The 13,756-nt window shown below is 45.7% G+C and overlaps 1 protein-coding gene across 1 annotated transcript in view; it reads right to left on the bottom strand.

The window, feature by feature from the left end:
- Positions 1 to 354: 354 nt before the first annotated feature.
- The window catches only part of LOC143275581 (myosin-VIIa-like), a 161,951-nt gene continuing 148,549 nt past the window's right edge, over positions 355 to 13,756 (bottom strand). The window contains exons 42-48 of the mRNA XM_076579785.1: positions 12,611 to 12,717; positions 10,161 to 10,279; positions 8,322 to 8,388; positions 5,974 to 6,090; positions 2,949 to 3,032; positions 2,238 to 2,357; positions 355 to 659 (exon numbers count right to left, since the gene is read on the bottom strand). Coding sequence (XP_076435900.1) covers positions 582 to 659; positions 2,238 to 2,357; positions 2,949 to 3,032; positions 5,974 to 6,090; positions 8,322 to 8,388; positions 10,161 to 10,279; positions 12,611 to 12,717 — 692 coding nt within the window. The 3' untranslated portion in view covers positions 355 to 581. The remainder of the gene's footprint in view (positions 660 to 2,237; positions 2,358 to 2,948; positions 3,033 to 5,973; positions 6,091 to 8,321; positions 8,389 to 10,160; positions 10,280 to 12,610; positions 12,718 to 13,756) is intronic.

A 13,756-nucleotide genomic window follows, 5' to 3' on the forward strand; every position in this document is an offset into this window, starting at 1 on the left:
CTTTAACCATTCGGCTATTGCGCCCGTCGTAAGTCCGTACATCTGTCTCTCTTTGTGCAGAACACTTAATGACCCTTTCCTTCTGGTCTCCCGTCTAACCATCCTTTCACTTTTCCCACCCCCCCTAACCCTTTTCTTCCCCACAGACCATTTTATTTCCCTTCTGTTTCTTGATGGATGCAGGATCTCACTTTAACCCATTCAATCCCACAGACCTTTTTATAGCCTTGGCAGGTTTTCCTGCCATGTTCACAGCAACAACAAAAAAAAAACACACAGAAAATATACTCAAACCAACCTGTTCCCCCCCCCCCGCCCCCCTCCAAATCGACACATGCGGACACAAACAGGAAATACAGTTGAAGTAACTTCCCCTTGTTTGCGGTGTTATGCATATGCAGGAACACGGAAAACGTTTTCAATGAAACAAACCTTGACACCCTTGCACTGCTTTGGCGGCAGGGCTCAATGAGTTAAAGTGTCTATGGATGTATTTCTGCTTGTTGTTGCCTTGGCAGTGTCGACCGATATTGACTGACTGACTGGACGATGTGTCTGTAGACGGGCGACACGGAGAGGATTTACTGCCGTTTCTGTCTGTTCATGTTGGTGAGCATTAGACTAATATAAGAGGTCAGTAGGTCATCCATTTTGTAGCCCTGAAACAGAAACGATGTGGATGTATTTAACGCCACACAAGCAAAACAAGACCAAAATGAATGCATGCATTCACAGACAAAGTCACAAAAACAGAGCCAAATAAGGCTGATATATTCACAAGCAAGGCAAGACAAGTATGTGAACAATTTCAAAACACACATCTGCACACGCACACACACACACACACCACACACACACGGAAGACCATCATCATTATCATTAGCAGTAGTAGTAGTTTCATTATCATTACTATATCATCACCATCACTATCATCATAATTATTACTATCATCATCATTATCATTATTACTATCATTAGCAGCAGTAGTAGTGGTATCATTATCATTACAATCATCATCATCATCATCATCATGTGCAATCAACAACCATCCACCTGAGGATCTAGTCATCAGCCCCATCCACATGTAATATGCGGCTTCTGTTCAAACGTGTGTGTGTGTGTGTGTGTGTGAGAGAGAGAGAGAGAGAGAGAGAGTGCGTGTGTGTGTGCATGCATGCATGTGTGTGTGTGTGTGTGTGTGTGTGTGTGTGTGTGCGTGCGCAGTGAGTGCATGTGTAAGTATGCACAAGTTTTTTTACATTGATATGCACTTGTACGTATCCTAATTTCTACTGTACCTGTGTTTGTGTATGATTTTCAATTTATGTTCGTACCTTGTTATGTACTATCCCCCCAATATTCCTTGTGTACACTTGGTAATAAAGACATATTTTATTCTATTCTATTTTGTATTTGTATTTGTATTTCTTTTTATCACAACAGATTTCTCTGTGTGAAATTCGGGCTGCTCTCCCCAGGGAGAGCGTGTCGCTACACTACAGCGCCACCCATTTTTTTTGTATTTTTCCTGCGTGCAGTTTTATTTGTTTTTCCTATCGAAGTGGATTTTTCTACAGAATTTTGCCTGGAACAACCCTTTTGTTGCCGTGGGTTCTTTTACATGCGCTAAGTGCATGCTGCACACGGGACCTCGGTTTATCGTCTCATCCGAATGACTAGCGTCCAGACCACCACTCAAGGTCTAGTGGAGGGGGAGAAAATATCGGCGGCCTGAGCCGTGATTCGAACCAGCGCGCTCAGATTCTCTCTCGCTTCCTAGGCGGAAGCGTTACCTCTAGGCCATCACTCCTTCTTCTTCTTCTGCGCTCACTTGTATGCACACGAGTGGGCTTTTACGTGTATGACCGTTTTTACCCCGCCATGTAGGCAGCCATACTCCGTTTTCGGGGGTGTGCATGCTGGGTATGTTCTTGTTTCCATAACCCACCGAACGCTGACATGGATTACAGGATCTTTAACGTGCGTATTTGATCTTCTGCTTGCATATACACACGAAGGGGGTTCAGGCACGAGCAGGTCTGCACATATGTTGACCTGGGAGATCGTAAAAATCTCCACCCTTTACCCACCAGGCGCCGTCACTGTGATTCGAACCCGGGACCCTCAGATTGACAGTCCAACGCTTTAACCACTCGGCTATTGCGCCCGTCAGGGCCATCACTCCACTTATTATCGTTATCATCGTCATCATCATCATGATCACTATCACCACTCACCAGGGATGTTTCACACAGCAGCTTACTGCCGCGCACCAGGTTGCCGATGGTCATGTGGAAGTAGGTGTTGCCGCTGCTCCAGTTGGAGATCTTGGTGAACGGGTGGGTGGCCAGTATCTCCTGAAGACGATGAAAATCACACACACACACACACACACACACACACACACACACACACATACAAGATCATCAGTCAGAGATCCTGGTAAACAGGTGGGTGGCCAGTATCTCCTGAAGACGATGAAAATCACACACACAAACACACACAATGTTAACACATACATGACCGAGAGGCGAAAAGGACACACCCACAATGAAATAATAATAATAATGATAGCATTTATACAGCGCTGAATCTTGTACAGAGACAAATCTAAGCGCTTTCACACCAGTCATTTACACGCATGCATAACTCTAAAACTGAAGAAACCGAAGACAAGGAAGAGGCAGGGGAGGGAGGCTATCTTGTGAAGAGGTGGGTTTAAAGGCCAGACTTGAAAGAGCTGAGTGCGGAGACCTGACGAAGCAAAAGAGGAAGTTCACTGATGGGTGCAGAAAACTGTGGTGCAGCTGCACTGATGGGTGCAGAAACTGCAGTGCAGCCACACTGATGGGGTGCAAGAGCGCTCAGCAGATGCAGCGTTGCGCATATGGATCAGTGCACTCGTTTCGCCGCCTTCTTGAAAACTGGAAGAGGAACTGTAATTTTACCTTTGTCTGGGGATGGATGAGGTTGACTCCATTCTTGTTGATGGCGATCAGGAGAATCTCTGGATAGTTGGGCTCCGTCGTTTGCTGTTGGAGACACACATCCAAAGCATCATCATCATCATCATCGTCATCATCATTCAGTACACAAATGATCAGAAAGAAACTGTAAACTATCATCCTGCCAAATTTTGAGGAATAACAAGAATACAAGAAAAAAGAAAAGAAAAAAAATCCCCATAAATTATGGGAAGGTTTGCATAAATTAGCATAATGTTCACATAAAATCATGGCAATGAGCCGAAGGTGGGCCACTTGGAGACGTATGAACACTCCTAAAGATTCAAACCCGCAACCCCATGCACACACAAAACTCACCTTGACCTCCAAGAAAACAGAGCCAAAAGTCTCTCTCCCTCTCTCTCCCACACACATACACACACACACACACACAAAGATTAGAACCCAAAATCCCTGCACACAAATCTCACCTTGACATCAAAGAAGGCAAGGTGGGCCGCTTGAAGAAGTACGGACACTCCCAAAGATTCAAACCCACAACCCCACGCACACACAAAACTCATCTTGATCTCAAAGAAGGCAGAGCCTAAAGTCTCTCCCCCCTTCTCTCCCACAGCACACAAAAAAAATTCAAACCCACAATCCCTTGCACTTACGAAACTCACCTTGACTTCAAAGAAGACCAGGTGGGCCACTTTAAGCATGAACGCTCCCAAAGATTCAAACCCACAACCCCTTGGAGACACGAAACTCACCTTGACTTCAAAGAAGACCAGGTGGGCCACTTTAAGTATGAACGCTCCCAAAGATTCAAACCCACAACCCCTTGCACTTACGAAACTCACCTTGACTTCACAGAAGACCAGGTGGGCCACTTTAAGCATGAACGCTCCCAAAGATTCAAACCCACAACCCCTTGGAGACTACGAAACTCACCTGGACTTCACAGAAGACCAGGTGGGCCACTTTAAGTATGAACACTCCCAAAGATTCAAACCCACAACCCCTGTCACTTACGAAACTCGCCTTGACTTCAAAAAGAGCAAGGTGGGCCACTATAAGTATGAACACTCCCAAAGATTCAAACCCACAACCCCTTGCACTTACGAAACTCACCTTGACTTCACAGAAGACCAGGTGGGCCACTTTAAGTATGAACGCTCCCAAAGATTCAAACCCACAACCCCTTGCACTTACGAAACTCACCTTGACTTCACAGAAGACCAGGTGGGCCACTTTAAGTATGAACACTCCCAAAGATTCAAACCCACAACCCCTTGCAGACACGCAACTCACCCTGACTTCACAGAAGACCAGGTGGGCCACTTTAAGCATGAACGCTCCCAAAGATTCAAACCCACAACCCCTTGCACTTACGAAACTCACCTTGACTTCACAGACAGCCAGGTGGGCCACTTTAAGTATGAACGCTCCCAAAGATTCAAACCCACAACCCCTTGCAGACACGAAAATCACCTTGACTTCAAAGAAGACCAGGTGGGCCACTTTAAGTATGAACGCTCCCAAAGATTCAAACCCACAACCCCCTGCAGACACGAAACTCACCTTGACTTCACAGAAGACCAGGTGGGCCACTGTAAGCATGAACGCTCCCAAAGATTCAAACCCACAACCCCTTGCACTTACGAAACTCACCTTGACTTCACAGACAGCCAGGTGGGCCACTTTAAGTATGAACGCTCCCAAAGATTCAAACCCACAACCCCTTGGAGACACGAAACTCACCTTGACTTCAAAGAAGACCAGGTGGGCCACTTTAAGTATGAACACTCCCAAAGATTCAAACCCACAACCCCTTGCAGACACGAAACTCACCTTGACTTCAAAGAAGACCAGGTGGGCCACTTTAAGCATGAACGCTCCCAAAGATTCAAACCCACAACCCCTTGCACTTACGAAACTCACCTTGACTTCAAAGAAGACCAGATGGGCCACTTTAAGTATGAACACTCCCAAAGATTCAAACCCACAACCCCTTGCACTTACGAAACTCACCTTGACTTCAAAAAAGGCAAGGTGGGCCACTTTAATCATGAACACTCCCAAAGATTCAAACCCACAACCCCTTGCACTTACGAAACTCACCCTGACTTCACAGAAGACCAGGTGGGCCACTTTAAGCATGAACGCTCCCAAAGATTCAAACCCACAACCCCTTGCAGACTACGAAACTCACCTTGACTTCACAGACAGCCAGGTGGGCCACTTTAAGTATGAACGCTCCCAAAGATTCAAACCCACAACCCCTTGCAGACACGAAACTCACCTTGACTTCACAGAAGACCAGGTGGGCCACTTTAAGCATGAACGCTCCCAAAGATTCAAACCCACAACCCCTTGCACTTACGAAACTCACCTTGACTTCAAAGAAGACCAGGTGGGCCACTTTAAGCATGAACGCTCCCAAAGATTCAAACCCACAACCCCTTGCACTTACGAAACTCACCTTGACTTCACAGACAGCCAGGTGGGCCACTTTAAGTATGAACGCTCCCAAAGATTCAAACCCACAACCCCTGGCACTTACGAAACTCACCTTGACTTCAAAGAAGACCAGGTGGGCCACTTTAAGTATGAACGCTCCCAAAGATTCAAACCCACAACCCCTTGCAGACACGAAACTCACCTTGACTTCAAAGAAGACCAGGTGGGCCACTTTAAGTATGAACGCTCCCAAAGATTCAAACCCACAACCCCTTGCAGACACGAAACTCACCTTGACTTCAAAGAAGACCAGATGGGCCACTTTAAGTATGAATGCTCCCAAAGATTCAAACCCACGACCCCTTGCACTTACCAAACTCACCTTGACTTCACAGACAACCAGATGGGCCACTTTAAGTATGAACGCTCCCAAAGATTCAAACCCACAACCCCTTGCACTTACGAAACTCACCTTGACTTCAAAGAAGACCAGGTGGGCCACTTTAATCATGAACGCTCCCAAAGATTCAAACGCACAACCCCCTGCAGACACGAAACTCACCTTGACTTCAAAGAAGGCTGAGCCAAAGGTGGGCCACTTGAAGATGATCTTGAGGAAGTCCACCTTGGCGTCTTCCTCGCTCTTCCCAGCGTCCCTGTTGAACACTGCCACCACGGCCTGCGACAACAACAGCGTCAGTTTCTCAAGGAGGCGTCATTGCGTTCGGACAAATCCATATACGCAACACCACATCTTCTAGGCAGACACCTGACCAGCAGCGTAACCCAACGCGCTTAGTCAGGTCTTGAGTGCATGCGTATATATCTGTGTACCTATCAGAGTGGATTCCTTCCACAGAATTTCACCAGGGGACAACAATCTTGTTGCCACGGGGTCTTTTTCAGTGCGCAAAGTGCCTGCTGCGCACAGGACCTCGATTTATCATCTCATCCGAATGACTAGATGCTCAGTTCGATTTTCCGGTCAAACTTGGGAGAAAGGGCTAGAGCGGGATTTGAACCTGACAGGCGCAATAGCCGAGTGGTTAAAGTGTTGGACTGTCAATCTGAGGGTCCCCGGTTCGAATCATGGTGACGGCGCCTGGTGGGTAAAAGGGTGGAGATTTTTACGATCTCCCAGGTCAACATATGTGCAGACCTGCCTAGTGCCTGAACCCCCTTCATGTGTATATGCAAGCAGAAGATCAAATACTCACGTTAAAGATCCTGTAATCCATGTCAGCGTTCGGTGGGTTATGGAAACAAGAACATACCCAGCATGCACACCCCCAAAAACGGAGTATGGCTGCCTACATGGCAGGGTAAAAATGGTCATACACGTAAAGGCCCACTCGTGTTCATACGAGTGAACGTGGGAGTTGCAGCCCACGAATGCAGAAGAAGAAGAAGAAGAAGAACCCAGACCCTCAAGGACCATGTATTGGCAGATGAGCGTCTTAACCATTCTGCCACCTTCCCAACAACAGTTGCCAGATGCTGCTCATTATCATGATTATGTTTAGACGTAGATAAATTGTTAAAATTAACCCACTTGGGACCACAAGTTTTCTCTCTCTCTCTTCCCACCACAGAATAACTCTCTCCATACGAACGGCGAAAGAGACGACGTTAACAGCGTTTCACCCCAATTACCATCATCAAAATATTGCAAGCGGAAGGGTCTTATACTGAAGAGGTGAATGTTGACAAAGAGTACCACAATTCTGATGACGGAAGCTAAAGATTGGGTCATTCAGACACCCACTGGACATCCGAGGGGTCTGTGTAGAGGAGAAGAGAGGACTGGCCGTACTGAGTGAGTTAACCATCTGCTGTGGAGTCTGAACAGCCCCAGCCTTTAGCTTTTATCGTTAGGAATGCAGGAGTCATTGTATTCAATCGCATCTTTAATTTTCGAACCTTTGCAGTGGTCATAATATTCAATCGCATCTTTAATTCTAGAACCTTCCGCTGGTAATGTTTCAGTGATGGCAGCAGCAGTTAAAAACGCTACTGTCATCACCTGTTTTGTTGTTCGTGCGAAGAGAGTTAAGCAAATATGTGTGTGTCTGTGAAATACTGTCACTGACTCACCCTAATCTCTCAAAGTGTTTCTTAGCATAAACTGTTTAAGGGTATTTATGTGTGTGTGTGTGTCTACCTGTCTCTGTGTGTGTGTGTGTGTGTGTAAGTATTGGGAAAGGATTTTTAAGTGTTGTGATGTGCGGTGTGTGCATCATTTAGGTATTTTGATGTGACATATATAATGAGCGTGCCCAGTCTGAGATGCATGCGTGCATGCGTGCGCGCGTGGTGTGTACGAACATAACTTAGTGATTGGTTGGCTGTCTGTAAAGTGTTATACATAGACGGGCGCAACAGCCGAGTGGTTAAAGCGCGTTGGACTGTCAATCTGAGGGTCCCGGGTTCGAATCACGGTGACGGCGCCTGGTGGGTAAAGGGTGGAGATTTTTACGATCTCCCAGGTCAACATATGTGCAGACCTGCTAGTGCCTGAACCCCCTTCGTGTGTATATGCAAGCAGAAGATCAAATACGCACAGTAAAGATCCTGTAATCCATGTCAGCGTTTGGTGGGTTATGGAAACAAGAACATACCCAGCATGCACACCCCCAAAAATGGAGTATGGCTGCCTACATGGCGGGGTAAAAACAGTCATACACGTAAAGGCCCACTCGTGTGCATACGAGTGAATGTGGGAGTTGCAGCCCATGAATGCAGAAGAAGAAGAAGAAGTTATACATCTAAATTTGTCATTAAAGTGTTTTAAACGCATGTTTCTTCATTGTACAGCGCAACTGGACATGTTTTACATGGGAAGACGCTTTGTGAATCAAATCAAATCAAATTAAATCAATAAAAACAAAAAAAGAAATGGTCAAGCCATACCCTCTTCCAGTCGTCTGGGGACTGAGCCTTGATGAGATCAGTTGGAATGAATTGTCGTAAGCTGGCTCTGCATGGAGAGAAGAGAAGAAAAATATAGTAAATAAATAAACAGATGAATGAATAAATAAGTAACTTAGCACTCTGCCACTAAGAAGGCTGATACATTCAAAACTCTCACAAACACATGCCTCCCCCCCCACCCAACCCCCTCCCCTCCACAAATGCACATACACACACACATAAAAACACACACATACAGACACGATTCAAACACACATTGATTGGAACACACCAATCAAGACAACATAAACCACTCACAAAATGTAGACAAGCTGCTGTTCATCGTTTCTGAACTACACACAGTAGATCAGAGCACATACCATGCACGCACGCACACACACACACACACACACACACACACATAAACATACACACAAACACAAACACACACACACATTACACACAAACACACTCTTCCACACACACAGACACACACACACAACACCCCACACCCCTCTCTACACACAACACACACACATAAATATACACACAAACACAACACACACACACATTACACACAAACACACTCTCCCTTCCACACACACAGAGAAACACACACAACACCCCACACCCCTCTCTACACACAACACACACACATAAATATACACACAAACACAACACACACACACACACACATTACACAAAAACAAACACACTCTCCCTTCCACACACATACAGACACACACAACACTCAACACCCTCTCTACACACAACACATACATATAAATATACACAAAAACACAACACATAAACACACATTACACACAAATACACTCTCCCTTCCACACACACACAGACACACACACAACACCCCACACCCCTCTCTACACACACACACACACACACAGACGTTACACACAAAGACACTCTCCCTTCCACACACACACAGAGACACACACACAACACCCAACACCCTCTCTCTCTCTCTCTCTCTCTCTCTCTACACACACACACATCTCACACAAAGACACTCTCCCTTCCACACACACACAGAGACACACACACAACACCCAACACCCTCTCTCTCTCTCTCTACACACACACACACACACATCTCACACAAACACACTCTCCCTTCCACACACACACAGAGACACACACACAACACCCTCTCTCTCTACACACACACACACACACACACACATCTCACACAAACACACTCTCCCTTCCACACACACACAGAGACACACACACAACACCCAACACCCTCTCTCTACACACACACACACACACACACACACACACATTACACACAAAGACACTCTCCCTTCCACACACACACAACACACAAAGACACTCTCCCTTCCATACACACACAGAGACACACACACAACACCCAACACCCTCTCTCTCTCTCTACACACACACACACACACACATTACACACAAAGACACTCTCCCTTCCACACACACACAACACACAAAGACACTCTCCCTTCCACACACACACAACACACAAAGACACTTTCCCTTCCACACACACACAACACACAAAGACACTTTCCCTTCCACACACACACAACACACAAAGACACTCTCCCTTCCACACACACACAACACACAAAGACACTCTCCCTTCCACACACACACAACACACAAAGACACTTTCCCTTCCACACACACACAACACACAAAGACACTCTCCCTTCCACACACACACAACACACAAAGACACTCTCCCTTCCACACACACACAACACACAAAGACACTTTCCCTTCCACACACACACACACACACAAAGACACTCTCCCTTCCACACACACACAAACACCACTCACGGAATGTTGAGAAGTTGCTGTTTGTTGTCACCGTACTTGACACGGTATATCAGAGCTCCTAGCTGAGCGGCCTCTTCCTTGGTGCACTTGTGGTAACCTCTCAGGTACTTTGGCAGCTCCTGGGACACACACACACACACACACACACACACACACACACCAAGTGTTGGACTTTTAATTTGAGGGTCCCAGGTTTGAATCTTGGTATCGGCACTTGGCATCTCCTACAGAGACCACATCACTAACACGGAAGTGAAGAACAGAATCAAGCAAAGTATTGGACCCTACGAAGACCTTCTGTCCATAGTGAAGAAACGCAAACTTAGGTGGTATGGACACATCTCCCGATCATCTGGTCTTGCCAAAACGTTCCTGCAAGGCACCGTACCAGGAGGCAGAAGGAGAGGACGGCAGAAGAAGAGATGGGAAGACAACATCCGGGAGTGGACAGGCTTGACGCTCGGTGACGCCCTGAGGAAATCAGAAAACCGTGAAGAGTGGAGAGGGGTGGTGGTCAGGTCAGCAGCGATGCCCCAACGGTCTGAACCCAGACTATGGGAGAGGTGAAGGTGAAGGTGATCGGCACCTGGTGGGTAAAGGGTGGTGATTTTTCCAATCACCCAGGTCAACATATATGCTGACCTGCTAGTGCCTGAACCCCCTTCGTGTGTATACACATGCAGAATATCAAACACGCATGTTTAAGATCCTGTAAGCCATGTCAGCGTTCAGTGGGTTATGGAAACAAGAACATACCCAGCATGCACACCCCTGAAAATGGAGTATGGCTGCCTACATTCTCCAGGAAACGGAGAAGTAAAGAAAAAAGAAAAGGTAGAAAACGACTTTAAAAAATTGCATAACTACCATGCAAATGAATTCAAACAGTAAGAATTCAATAATGACGAAAATTACTAGAAACACATAGTGCATTAAAGGAATGTAGAAATAGGGCCTTTGAAAGTTCAACCACAGGAACCTCGTTTAGAAATAACTTTCCCCCAAATCGACTACAGAATAGTGTAAGTGTGTGTACGAGTGCGCATGTGAGCTGCGTCTAATTGCGCCTGGCACGCATAGTAATAATAATGGTATTTATAGAGCGCTGAATCTTGTGCATAGACAAATCAAAGCGCTTTCGCACCAGTCATTCACATGCATCCATAACTCTAAAACTGGAGAAACTGAAGACAAGGAAGAGGCAGGGAAGGGAGGCTATTTTGGGAAGAGGTGGGTTTTAAGGCCAGACTTGAAAGAGCTGAGTGTGGAGACTTGACGAAGTGAAAGAGGAAGTTCATTCCAACTGCAAGGCCCAGAGACAGAGAAAGAACGGCAGCCAACAGTCAAGAGCTTGAATCTGGGTATGCGTAAACAGAGTGGATCTGTGTGAGACAGGAAGCCAGTGGAGATATTGCAAAAAGAGGAGTGATGTGCTCAGATCTTTTCTTTCTGAGGACGAGTCGGGCAGCAGAGTTTTGTATGCGCTGAAGGGACTGAATGGATGAAGCAGGCAAACCAGACAATAGAGAGTTACAGTAGTCAAGGCGAGAGAGAATGAGAGAAACGACAAGTCTAGATGTTGGGTCAATGGACAGATATTTCCGGATGGAACTGATGCATGACAGCTGACAGTGATAAGATAAGTTTCAGTTTCAGTTTCAGTAGCTCAAGGAGGCGTCACTGCGTTCGGACAAATCCATATACGCTACACCACATCTGCCAAGCAGATGCCTGACCAGCAGCGTAACCCAACGCGCTTAGTCAGGCCTTGAGGGAAAAAAAAGTGAATAAATAATAGATAAGCTTACACAAATAAATAAATAAATAAATAAATAAATTATAACTATAATGAAAAAAGGTAGTAGTAATAAAAAAAATAAATAAAAAAAGGTAGTAGTAAAAAAAAAAAAGAAAAAAAAAGGGTAATAGTAAAAAAAAAATAAATAAATAAAGAAATAAAATAAAATAAATAAGTGATAAATAAGTGATAAGATAAGATAAGATAAGAAAAGAATAACTTTATTATCTCCAACTGGAGAAATTTGGTCAGGTGCATTATCACAACATAGACAAGTAAACAACATGGGGACCATAACTGTAAAAGTCAACAACAGCTTTTACGAATATTACGAAGATACAAATGTAAAAAATATCACATACATCGACACACTGCAGGTAATAACTAGTATTCTTAATGTAAAAACAGAAAGAATTAAGAAACATTATTTGAATATAATTATAAACATAGCCTACTATACTGCACATTGATTATAATAGACAGATACGATAAGAATAAAGATGAATTGCGGAAAACCACAACCAGATAATCAGCACACACCCGCACCCCACGCCCCCCCACCCCACACACGCGGATTACACGCGGATGTGTGTGATCATGAACGTGTTCATGATGACGATGACAAGGACAATGACGATGACGATGGCGCTACCTGGTGAAAGTGGAAGATGAGGTCAGCGTTGACGTCCTGGCCCGGAACGGTGTTGGTCCACAGCTTCTTCATGAAGAACACCTGGTAGGTGAAGTGAGGGGGAGCACCTGTTGGGGAGGGGAGACAACAAAACACCTGGTTACACCTGGTTCTGACAACGTTCATACCTCTTCTCTTCTTCTTCTTCTTCTGCGTTCGTGGGCTGCAACTCCCACGTTCACTCGTATATACGCGAGTGGGCTTTTTACGTGTATGACCGTTTTTACCCCGCCATGTAGGCAGCCATACTCTGCTTTCAGGGGTGTGCATGCTGGGTATGTTCTTGTTTCCATAACCCACCGAAAGCTGACATGGATTACAGGATCTTTAACGTGCGTATTTGATCTTATGCTTGCGTATACACACGAAGGGGGTTCAGGCACTGGCAAGTCTGCACATATGTTGACCTGGGAGATCGTAAAAATCTCCACCCTTTACCCACCAGGCGCCGTCACCATGATTCGAACCCGGGACCCTCAGATTGAAAGTCCAACGCTTTAACCATTCGGCTATGGCGCCCGTCATACCTGTTCTCAAAATCTAACACCAAATGGTGGAAAACCCTCCTCCCCTCGCCATAGCCATCTCCCGGAGTCAACAATTGCCTTGGCCAAAGGAATGATTCAGCGCTTATAGCTTTTAGAGGCGTTTTGATTGGCTAAGAGCGGACCGGGCAAGACGGGTCGTCTTTTCACTGTTAGCTGCGCAAAATTTGGCCAAGCAGAGCAAACCGATAGGCCTAGTTTGCATCAGTTTGACATGGTACAGTATATGACACCAAAAATTGTTCCGTGCGTGTATGCATGTATGCATGTGTCCACAGAAGCATGTATGAGTTTGTGTGAGTGTGTGTGTGAGTTGGTGTGTGCACGCGTGTGTGTGATCATGAACATGTTCATGCAAGTGTTGTGTGTGTGTGTGTGTATGTGTGTGTGAGTGTGCAAAAAAAAGAAACAGATAACATGTGGGACGTGCATATTTGCGCGCAAATGTCCACATATGTAGGTGAACATACGCGCAAGACAAAGACACACACACACAGAGCAAGTACGCGCATCCGCGTACATGTACAACATCAACGCGCGGGGCGGCTTCACGACTACACGC

Source organism: Babylonia areolata, chromosome 30, assembly GCF_041734735.1.
Source record: "Babylonia areolata isolate BAREFJ2019XMU chromosome 30, ASM4173473v1, whole genome shotgun sequence".
Lineage (NCBI taxonomy): Eukaryota > Metazoa > Mollusca > Gastropoda > Neogastropoda > Buccinidae > Babylonia > Babylonia areolata.